Source organism: Piliocolobus tephrosceles, chromosome 10 (assembly GCF_002776525.5).
Source record: "Piliocolobus tephrosceles isolate RC106 chromosome 10, ASM277652v3, whole genome shotgun sequence".
Lineage (NCBI taxonomy): Eukaryota > Metazoa > Chordata > Mammalia > Primates > Cercopithecidae > Piliocolobus > Piliocolobus tephrosceles.
This window is the reverse complement of record NC_045443.1, coordinates 101012708-101025015: the sequence shown is the minus strand read 5'-3', so window position 1 is coordinate 101025015 and position 12308 is coordinate 101012708. Positions and strand designations below refer to the sequence as shown.

Here is a 12308-nt window from a genome sequence, read left to right as displayed (position 1 = left end):
TTGGCTCACCCTGCAGAGTTGGGACAAAGATTTATTCTCTGGCAAAATTAGGCTAGAAGGACTCCCAACTCAGGGATGAGGTGGGGGCTCCGAGTAGGGGTTTCTTGAAGTTTTAGATAGAGGCCTGTGGAACACCCAGGCCCTTTCCTCTTGCTCTCTTCCCAGAATGCTACCGGTCTGGTAAATACATTCTTGGGCTGGTGCTTGGAGGACATACCAGGGGAAAGCCTTTCCCATTCTGACGGTGAGGGACCTGTCATTGGGTAGGTAGGCTGACTACCCCATCATTCTTCAGGGAAGCCCACTGGTCATAAGCCCTACCCGAGTGAATCCAGAGCTGCAGTCAGCCTTTTAGTGCTTTTCTGTTATATATGAATGGCAGTCAAGGCTCTCAAGGATCCTTGAGGAAGGCTTTTAACATGAGATAAATGAAAACAAGCAGAAGAGAGAAGCTCAGAAGACACTGAAACAACCCAGGGAACCAAACAATATGAACACAAATCTAACACTACTAAGGCACACCCAGACCCTCAGATCAAAATACTCAGGAATAAAGGAAGAGAGAACATCTATTAAATAAGAACAGGATGCCATATTTTAAAAAGTGACAACAACAAGAAGAAATAGACAGGAATTAAATGTGTGAAAACCAGGATTTTTACAAAGAGCAGCATAAGAGTGAAAAGATAAGTTAAAGGAAGCCCTTAGAAAGTAGAAAGAAAAAGCTTTAAAAATAGAAGACAGAGTGAAAGAGGGGAGAGAGCGAGAGCAAGAGAGAATGAGAACACAGAGGGGAGAAAATTATTTCTAAAAAAGAAAAATATTTATAGAATTGCAAGACAGGAATTTCCAGATTGTTACAGCTTACTCGAGTGCCCAGTATAATGAAAGAAAACCCACACTAAGACATTTTGTTATAACATTATTTCAATAGTCACAAAGAGATCATAAAAGTTTTCAGAGATGTAGGAACAAAGAATACAAATAAAACAAACATCTCCCAGATAGATCACAAACAAAGGAACATAATGGTGTCAGACTACATCAGCTTTTGATGCTAAAAGACAGAGAAATTTTCTCTTTTTAAGTATTATTTTAAGTTCTGGGATGCATGTACAGAATGTGCAGGTTTGTTACATAGGTATACATGTGCCATGTCTGTTTGCTGCATCTGTCAACCCATCATCTAGGTTTTAAGCCCCGCGTGCATTAAGTATTTGCTCTAATGCTCTCTCTCCCCTTGCCTCCAACCCCCCGACAGGTCCCGGTGTGTGATGTTCCCCTCCCTGTGTTCATGTGTTTTCATTGTTCAACTCCCACTCTTATGAGTGAGAACATGTGTTTGGTTTTCTGTTCCTGTGTTAGTTTGCTGAGAACAATGGCTTCTAGCTTCATCCATGTCCCTGCAAAGGACATGAACTCATTATTTTTAATGGCTGCATATTATTCCATGGTCTATATGTGCCACATTTTCTTTATCCAGTCTATCATTGATGGGTATTTTGGTTGGTTCCAAGTCTTTGCTATTGTAAATAGTGCTACACTAAACATATGTGTGTAAGATGGAATTTTCAAAAATACATGTGCACTTGTATAAACAATCTTCTGTCTAACTTGAGGCAATACATGGCCAATTGAATACACTTAGTAGATGGTAGATATTATTTTCTTTCAAAGTGGCAAGATATCGGTCTCATATTTTAAGCTTTGGTACAAAGTGATCTTGCAGGATAGGAGAAGGGCCACCTCCAAATGTCATGAATGAGAAATACAGAATTCTGTCATCTTTCTGACAGCCTTTGACCTTGTCCATTTGACTATGAGAATATAAGGCTTAGCCTGAAAAATTGTATAGATACAGTCAGGGCAAGCTACATAATTTGTGGAGCCCAGTGTAAAATGAAAGCAGGAGAAAGGGCGGTTAATAATACTAAAATATAAAACATTTTTCTTTATAACTATGTTATTAATTATAAAATGTAATAGGGGTAATAGCAATACATGAATGACAATCTGAACCTACAACCTGAACAAATTAACATTTTTGTGTTATAATTTTTTATGATGCAATAAATAATAATATGTTGCTATGTGATATCTTAATTGATCATGAGCTGTATTTTGGGGTTTGCTTTCTACACATTCCTTTACTAGGTCGTTATATGTTATACTTTCAGCAATTTCATCTTTAAGATTGCAAATCATTTTTGATCATTTTTACTTTGAGAAGAATCTTTTTCCTGATACAGCTGTCCCTAAAACTGCTGAGTATTTTACAGACTCCAACAACACTGGGATGCATTTCTGATAAATTATTCTGAAATGTAACTTTTAGCACATCTAGAGCTGGTGATTCTTACAGAATAATTTTTCTAAAAAGATTTAAATTTTCATTCAAATCAGTTTTGGATAACTCTGAATTTAAATTTAAATTTATAAAAGGTCATTTTTATGTTTCTTCTGACATTTCCTATAATTTTCAAGTCTTACAAGAAACTGAAAGTGGCTTTATGATTTATATATAATTTAAAGCAATTCCATGGAGATCTTGCTAATCCAGTGCAAATAGAGAAAGAGTCACTTCAGCTCATTACTCCCTGGCTTACTATTTACATTGGAAACAACAAAATACTTCATTTTAGTTGTAAGGGTTGTATGTTGTAGCAAATATCATCTCTTTCATTTTTGGAATACGTAAATTACCTAGAATATTTTGGCTTAAGTATTTGTTTGGAGATTGATGCCAGCTAAGACAAAGTGAGCATTGTCCTTATCAGAATCATCTTTATCAGAACTGGTCAGTTTTATCTAGAGCAAGCGTGTCCAACCTGCTTGCTCTGGGTTGAACAAGAGCAACCAGGAGCAAGCCACATGTGGCCCAGGACACAGTGTGGACCACATGCAGCCCAGGACAGCTTTGAATGTGGCTCCACACAAATTCATAAATTTTCTTGAAACATTATGAGATTTTGTGTGTGTGTGCGTGTGTGTTTTTTCTCATCGGCTATTGTTTGTGTTGGTGTATTTAATGTGTGGCCCAAGATTGGACACCCCTGACCTAGAGTGAAATAAACTTCGATAAACATAGACTACATTTTGAGCTCTCATCTCACAAATACAGATCTCTTGACACCAGGCAGAATGGGCAAGAAAGTATAGCTTACCCAGCTCAAGCTAGCTTACCAGAGAAGTAATTCAAAGCCAAGAGACACTTGCCTCATGCTGTTGAAATAGCTGCAGCAGCCACAGACGCTACCATCTCTCACAATCAAACCTCAATCTGGAAATCTCAAAATATCCCATTAAACCTCGCTGGTTCTGAACTCCAATTCATGCAGCCAGTGGAATGTGATGTGCTCAGATCTGGGCATTTGCTTTGTCCAGACTATATGGATCAAGAACTGGGGAAGAGTAAATCCCCAAATACTCATTCTTGAAAGTAGAATAAAATATGTAACAAAATGAAAAGTGACAAAAGTGGTGCCGGTAATAGAGGTTGCAGCGTTCCCTTTGAATTAGAATTCAGCTTAGTGTAAGAGAGTGACTAAAGGTTTACACACAGATCATTTGTCTCCAGACCCAGTTTGCCATCAGCGTTGATCAGATCATAATACTTGGCAGTAGGTTATTTCTCGTTAACACTGCATTGCATATGCCTTAGTGGTAAGAGATTAAGAACCATGATTAAAAACACACAGGGCTTGGTGATACCACATCAAATTCGTAATGCTCCATGTAGAGGAAATAATAGTTTGATCCAACATTTATATATTCAGACACTTGGATTTGTATACCTAGTGGCTATTCTCAATCACAAATTGATTTTCCACTTGCTGAAATTCCATTCTTGTCTTATTGTCCAGATCTTACTTTTCCACTAAAGAATGATTCTGGATTTCAGCAAAACCAATTTAGAAAACTTTCTGCCAAATAATAAGACTGTTGAAGAAACCTGCACTTATGGTTTTGGTCTGCAGTGGTGGTACATTTTTCATGATCATGTGGGACAAATACTGAGATGGAGAAACTCCAGTTTCTTTCCTTGTCCTCTAATTACAGTTGCTGCTAGGTGTCCTAAAGTTGAAACTTCCTTTACATATTGCCAAGAGAGAAAGAAAATATGCCTTCATTGGCTACTGTACTTAGAATGGCTTCTAAAACCAAGCAAGAAAACCACACTGTTCTTGGCAGGCAAACAATTGAAAAGTACAGGTGCTGGGAGTGTGCACAACCCCAAAATCAACATGACTTGGGAGGAGAGGGGGTTAGATAACAAAGAAAGGTGCTTTGCATTCAGAGAAATTTATTTCTTTTAAATATTTGCAATCTACAGCCGATAGCACATGAGGCCACTTGGCATTATTTCCCAACAAAGGGGAGGGCTGGTGGTAATGAGCAGATGCTTGAGTGGCCTGTGGCGTGAGGTGCGCCATCCGTCCAGAAGATCAATATTTACTGTTCTTGTATCTTTGTGGTGAAAGTTTGATCATCTTAAAAAAGAAGGTGGAGTTGTGCTTTCATATATAGAGCATGGGTTTGACTTCAGGCAGTGAATCAACTAAAAGCCACAGTGTCTTCACAGAGAGGAATCAGTACCTGTCTCCCCTGCTCAACAAAGAAATGTAAGGTGTTTTCAGGAGTAAAATGCATCAGGTCCATGATATGGAGTGTCTTTGTCTGCATTCATTCCTTTTCATTTCAGTAAATCATACCCTGAGGAAAGGTGCAATTTGAATATAATACTGCATTTCAAAATGTGTTTTAAAACATAAATTAATTCCATTCAGTCAAATTCAAAACATCAGTGAAGCAGCAGGACGCACGTAATAGGGACTGTGCTAGGCACTGGGCTGACCAAGATGAAGAAACTGAGACTCACTGCCTTAGCTTTTTGGTGCCTCAGTTTTCCTACTTTGTCATACTTGGGTCACAGAGGAGAGAGTCCTGTGAGATGGGGTTGGGGGCAAGAGATAAATAGATGGTGGGTCATGACCAACCTCCTATACCATAGAGTTTTGCATTTCGTTCTTTAGGTCAGAGTGTGATGGGCTGGGGATTTGTTAAAATTCAGATCCTGATCCAGTAGGTTTTAGGGTGAGGCCAGAGAATCTTCATATCTAACAAGCTCCTAGGTGATGTTGGTGACGCTGGGTCCTGAGCCACACTTGGAGAAACGAGAAGTTGATCACTTGTATCTGTCACCCAGGATGACTGCTAAGAGTGCACATGCCTGGGCTTATCCCCTTAGACATATGTGAATCAAAATTTGCATTTTAACATGTTCACCAGGTGATTTTTATGCGTGGTACAGTTTGAGAACCACTGTTTAAATGGTGGGAAATCAATGAACACTATTAAGAAGGCCAGTGCCATATTTAAACTTGGGTTTTAGAAAGATAATGCGAGAAAGAAAATTCAATGGAGGTGAACTGCAAGCAGGGATGTGGATGAAGATGCTAATAGGCCTGCAGCTATGGGAATGGGACTGGAGGACATTGAGAGGGTGAGGTTGACAGGAAATGGTTGTGCATAGATCTGAGGGATAAGGGAGGAAATGGAGGCCAGGGTGATCTTCTAGTTTCTGTTTTGGACACTTACATTGGACGCTTTCTGTTTTGGACGCTTTCTGTTTTGGACACTTAGGTTGCTGACTGTGAGGAGGCCACGGTGATCTAGGTTCTGTTTGAATACTTACATTGTGCTTATTCTAAAATGGGGAAGCAGTATGGAATGGGATTAAAAACATGGCCGTTAGAGTAGGAAAGAGTGGATTTGAGACTTGCTTTCAATACTTAGTACTTGTGTAGCTTTGATAAGTTAGTTTTTTATCTGTAAAATGGGGGTAATCATTGTTGTGGGATAGCAGTAGCCCCACTTTGTAAAGGTGGAAACAGGAATAGAGAAGGTAAATTGCCCCGGCTTGTATAGAGAGCGGGGTGTGGAGATGAGGCTTGGATGTGGACCTACATGATTCTACAGCCCGTGCTCTGAGTTATTACCTCTAAGATTGCCCATGCGCACATACTGTCCAGATGGACAGTGGCTCTAACCAAGTCAGGAAAAGTTTTTCTCTCATTTCACTTTCTCTCAAGCCCTCTCTTGGAATCACTGCTGTTCCTGTGGTACTCTTCTCTCTTTAAAATGGTAGAAATTCTCTCCCTTTCACTTATTTTAGCTCATTTGTGATGATTTTTAAAGAAGACTCTACTCAATATCAAGCAAATATAAAGAAAGAAAATGCTAGCAGCAAAAAAGTCTTATAAAGTATAGGTTTCTGACCCTTCCTTAGTTAATCTCCCATGCTCCATGACTGGTACAACTGGACTGGGTCTCTCGAGTCCCAGCTGCCTCCTGCCATTTAAGAGGTGTATGTCTTCTTAAGCTTCCATCTCTGCCTCCTTGATCCACAGTTACGGAAAAGAGAGAGTTCTCACTCCAGTGCCCTCCTAGGACCCTCTCACTTAGCTTACAGTTTCTGGCTTGAGACACAAACCTTTTCCTCAGGGAGTGGGTAGAGTTGGGTGAGTGATAGGCCGTGTGAAGTGACAAGATGAAAACCTTACCCTTTCAGTAAGATACTGTTGCTCATGCAGGGATGAGTTGACCTTGTACAGACTCAGTAAATTAATGCTATCCTGAACACATAATATTCACAATATCCAAACAGTACTAGCCATACATTAATATCCAATATCCAAATTTATACAATACCCAAATCATCCAAATCGATAATTTCTAATCATATCCAAACAATAAAAATTACACATCAAACCAATGGGAAGTTGGTTCTGATTACATGTTTAATGACTGGTTTTTATTTATCTATATTATTATTTTTAAACTTTTAGTTCAGGAGTACATGTGCAGGTTTATTATATGGTGAACTGTGTACACCCACAGGGGTTTGGTGTACGGATAACTTCCTTACCAGGTAATAAGCATAGTATCCCATCAGGTATGTTTTCTGATTCTTTCCCTACTCCCCCACTCCACCCTCAAGTAGGCCCTAGTGCCTCTTGTTCCCCTTCTAGTATCCATGTTTTTTGTTGTTTAGCTTCCACTTATAAGTGAGAAGATGTGGTATTTGGGCTTCTGTTCCTGTGTTAGTTTGCTTCAGATAATGGCCTCCAGCTTCATCCATATTGGTGCAAAAAACATGATCTCATTCTTTTTTACGGCTGCACAGTATTCCATGGTGTATATGTATCACATTTTCTTTATCCAGTCCAACATTGATAGGCATTTGGGTTGATTCCATGTCTTTGCTATTGTGAATAGTGCTGCAGTGAAGACACATGTGCATGTGTCTTTATGTTAGAATGATTTATATTCTTTTGGGTATATATATCCAATAATGTGATTGCTGAATCAAATGATAATTCGCTTTAAGTTCTTTGAGAAATTGCCATACTGCTTTCCACAATGACTGAACTAAATTACACTCCCACCAGCAGTGTATAAGTGTTCCCTTTTCTCTGCAATCTTGCATCTGTTATTCTTTGACTTTTTAGTAATAGCCATTCTAACTGGTGTGAGATGGTATTTCATTGTGGTTTTGATTTGCATTTCTCTAACGATTAGTGATGTTGAGCATTTTTTCATGTGCTTGTCGGTCACATGTATGTCTTTTTTTGAAAAGTTTCCGTTCAGGTCCTTTGTCCACTTTTAAATGGAGTTGTTTGTTTTTTGTTTGTAAATTTGTTTCAGTTCCTCATAGATCCTGGGTATTAGACCTTTGTTGGAAGCATAGTTTGCGAATATTTTCTCCTATTCTGTAGGTTGTTTGTTTACTCTGTTGATAGTTTCTTTTCCTGTGTAGAAGCTATTTAGTTTAATTAGATCCCGTTTGTCAATTTTTGTTTCTGTTGCAATTGCTTTTGGTGTTTTTCTCATGAAATCTTTGCGAATTTCTATGTTCGGAATGGTATTCCCTAGGTTATCTTTCTAGGTTTTTATAGTTTTAGATTTTAGAATGAATAGTTTTTGATTTAAATCAAATTGGATCCTTACTTATGACCTTATTTCATATTATTTAACCAAGATATTTGTAGCTCTTTCTCCTCTTTGTTTTCTGTTTTTGCTATTTCAAGGTGACAAGGCTTGATTTAAGAGCCTCCTCTCCCCTACCTTCTGACCCCCTTCCCTATCCCCTGCCTCTCCATTCTTTCACACACTGGCTGTTCCCAGTGCTTGGAATGACTCTCATCCAAGACCTCACGTGGCTACTCCGTCTGTGCCAGTGAATCTTTGTTTTCATATCACCCTGTCTGAGAAGTTATCTCTTATTTTATGTTTTTCATCTTGCAATAGAAAAATCACCATCCAATCTATTGTAGATATATTCGTTTATTTTTTGTCACTCTCCACTAATATGTCAATTTCATAAGGGCAGAGACCGTGCCTCTTGTATCCTCACTGCCTAGATTAATATCTAGCATATAGTGTAACTGAATAAGATTTTTTTCAATGAACAAATAATTAAGTTAATTAGGCTCTTTAATGAGTACATGAGAGGAATGTGCATGTAAAGGTAATTAGAGTTAACTGTGATTGTTTTCAGGATTGTTTCATTTAAAGAATAAAGAAACAAAAATATTTAAAAAATATCACTCACTTTAGGGAAGTAAGAGTGCTAGGTGGCATGAATTGTTTTGGAGCCATTAACCTAATTTTATTTTGTGTATTTTTCTCCTCTATCTTACAGAACATCCCTCGTTATGAAAGAACTTCAGTGACCTGCTCCAGATTCATTAATCACATGAAGAATTTCTCTGAATCTCCTAAATTTCGTAGTCTACACTTTCTAAATTTTCCAGGTAAATTAAGACATAATCCCAAGAAAGACCAGAGTTTCCAAAGAAACTCTGGAATATGTACAGGTAATAATCATAAAGATTTTATTGAGGAACAGTTGCACTGTGTTTCAAAACGGCAACAAAAGAGGGAATTCATTGGCTCATGGAGTTAATAAATCCAAAGGTGGACTAGCTTAGGGCATGGCTGGATCCAGTGTTTACCGATAATATCATGATTAATTTCATTTTATTAATTTCCCTGTTGTCTTCACTAAGTTGGGTTCATTTTCAAAAAGGATAGTAGTAACATGCCCTGGCAGCTATAGGCATATCTGATTCTTAGAGCTTGTAATTTCAAAAGTACAGAAATCCTCCTGTTTCCTTCATCTATAACAGTCTCTACTGCTTATCCAATGGCTCTGATTGGCCAAACTTTGGCCTTATGTTCACCCCTGGAATCCAGGTAGCTGGGAGAATGGAATACACTAGTCAACATTTGCTACTTCTGAGGCAGGGGAGGTGGGCCACTTGATTGACAGTTGCACTTAAATTACACAAAATGTGTGTGTGTGTGTGTGTGTGTGTGTGTGAGAGAGAGAGAGAGAGAGAGAGAGGCAAATAAAGAGAGAGAATAGTAAAAGGATGATTTCCCTAAATAAATTGATATAGGGCAAGCAAAAGAACATCATTTTGTGTCAAGCCAAAAATGATATATAATTGTATTAGTTATATTCCCCATAGCACTGTCACCATAGATGATTTTGACACCCTGCGACTGTCCATAAACTCCATTTTTAGGACCATTTTACTGACCTGAAACGATATATTTAAATATACCTGTCCAATTTACTACCTAAGAGAAAATGAAGTAAGGACAACTGATAAAGCAGGTAACTGCTACATTTTCATTTGAACAGTGCATTATTTTAGAATGTATTTATTCATTCACTTATATTTATATGCTAATAAAATTCATTGCATATGTATTCATATCAGGGCCATTGAAAGGTTTTGTTGATGTTATAATGGTTTCAAACTCTTGGAGTAATGTAATTTTAATGAGCTTTTTGAGAATCACATTGTGGTACACACTCAAATTCTACTTAAAAAGAACTGAAAATATTTTTGCGGGAGGAATAATAGATTTACATCACTAAAAAACCAAAAATATAAAGAGGTATATGGAAGACAGTCTTCTTCCTACTTCTGCTCCAATCTGCCTCGTTCCCCTTTCTCCCATGGGAAAACACTTACACTATTTTCTTGATAATCCTTCATTATTTTCTCTAAGCAAATAAAAGTGTGTTTATGACAAATGAAAGTGTACAGGTGAGTAGCAGTATTCTGCACCTCAGTCTTCACTTATCACTATATCTTGGAGTTCTTCCCACATCAGTGCATTGAGTGCTTTCTCATTCATTTTTCTTTTCTTTTTTTTCTTTCTTTTATTTTTTTCTTTTAATTTTTTTATTTCCATAGGTTTTTGGGGAACAGGTGGTGTTTGCTTACATGAGTAAGTTCTTTAGTAGTGATTTGTGAGATTTTGGCGCACCCATCACCACAGCATTATACACTGAACCCAATTTGTAACCTTTTATCCCTCACTCACTTCCTACAATTTCCCCGGAATCCTCAAAGTCCCTTGTATCATTCTTATGCTTTAGCATCCTCATAGCTTAGCTCCCACTTATGAGTGAGGACATGTGATATTTGGTTATCTATTCCTGAGTTACCTCACTTAGAATAATAGTCTCCAATTCCATCCAGGTTGCTATGAATGCCATTAATTCATTCCTTTTTATGGCTGAGTAGTATTCCATCATATATATATCAGTTTATTCACCCATTGATTGATGGATATTTGGGCTGGTTCCACATTTTTGCAACTGTGAATTGTGCTTATATAAACAAGGATGTCCAAGTATCTTTTTCATATAATGACTTCTTTTCCTATGGGTAGATACCCAGTAGTGGGATTGCTGAATCAAGTGGTAGTTCTACTTTTAGTTCTTTAAAGAATCTCCACACTGTTTTCTATAGTGGTTGTACTAGTTTACATTCCCACCAGCATTGTAGAAGTGTTCTCTTTTCACCACATCCATACCAACATCTATTTTTTTTTGATTATGGCCATTCTTGTAGGAGTGAGGTGGTATCACATTGTGGTTTTGATTTGGATTTTCCTGATTATTAGTGATGTTGAGCATTTTTTCATGTTTGTTGGCCATTTGTATATCTTTTGAGAATTGTCTATTCATGTCCCTAGCCCACTTCTTGATAGGATTGTTTTTTTCTTGCTAATTTGTTTGAGTTTGTTTTAGATTCTGGATATTAGTCCTTTGTCAGGTGTATAGATTGTGAAGATTTTCTCCCACTCTGTGGGTTGTCTGTTTACTCTGCTGACTTTTCCTTTTGCCACGCAAAAGCTTTTTAGTTTAATTAAGTCCCACCTATTTATCTTTGTTTTTATTGCATTTGCTTTTGGGTTCTTGGTCATGAAATCCTTGCCTAAGCCAATGTCTAGAAGGGTTTTTCCAATGATCTTCTAGAATTTTTATAGTTTTGGGTCTTAGATTTAACTCCTTGATCCATCTTGAGTAGAATTTTGTATAATGTGAGAAATGAGGATCCAGTTTCATTCTTCTACATGTGGCTTGCCAGTGATCCCAGCACTATTTGTTGAATAGGGTGTCCTTTCCTCACTTTATGTTTTTGTTTGCTTTGTCAAAGATCAGTTGGCTGTAAGTATTTAGGTTTATCTCTGGGTTTTCTATTCTGTTCCATTGGTTTATGTGCCTATTTTTATACTACTACCATGCTGTTTTGGTGATTATGGCTTTATGGTATAGTTTGAAATTGGGTAATGTAATGCTTCTAGATTGGTTCTTTTTGTTTAGTCTTGCTTGATCTATGCAGGCTCTTTTTTGTTTTTTTATGATTTTTCTAGTTCTGTGAAGAATGATGGTGATATTTTGATGGGAATTGCATTGAATTTGTAGATTGCTTTTGGCAATATGGTCATTTTCACAGCATTGATTCTACCCATCCATGAACATGGGATGTGTTTCCATTTGTTTGTGTGAACTGCAATTTCTTTCAGCAGTATTTTGTAGTTTTCCTTGTAGAGGTCTTTTGCCTCCTTGGTTAGGTATTACTAAGTATTTTATTTTATTTTATTTTAACTTAATTTTATTTTATTTTTGCAGCTACTGTAAAAGGGGTTGAGTTTTTTTATTTGATTCTTAGTGTGGTCACTGTTGGTGTTTAGCAGAGCTACTAATTTGTGTACATTAATTTTGTATCCTGAAACTTTGTTGAATTTGTTTATCAGTTCTAGGAGCTTTCTAAAGGAGTCTTTAGGGTTTTGTAAGTATACAATCATATCATCAACAAACAGCAACAAGTTTGACTTCCTTTTTACTGATTTGGATGCGCTTTATTTATTTCTCTTGTCTGATTGCTCTGGCTAGGACTTCCAGTACTATGAATAGAAGTGTTGAGAGTGGGCATCCT

At 37.4% G+C, this 12308-nt stretch overlaps 1 protein-coding gene across 1 annotated transcript in view; it reads left to right on the top strand.

The window, feature by feature from the left end:
• C10H12orf42 (chromosome 10 C12orf42 homolog) overlaps positions 1–12308 on the top strand; it is a 185942-nt gene that overhangs the window by 105120 nt on the left and 68514 nt on the right. The window contains exon 4 of the mRNA XM_026454604.2: positions 8705–8816. Coding sequence (XP_026310389.1) covers positions 8705–8816 — 112 coding nt within the window. The remainder of the gene's footprint in view (positions 1–8704; positions 8817–12308) is intronic.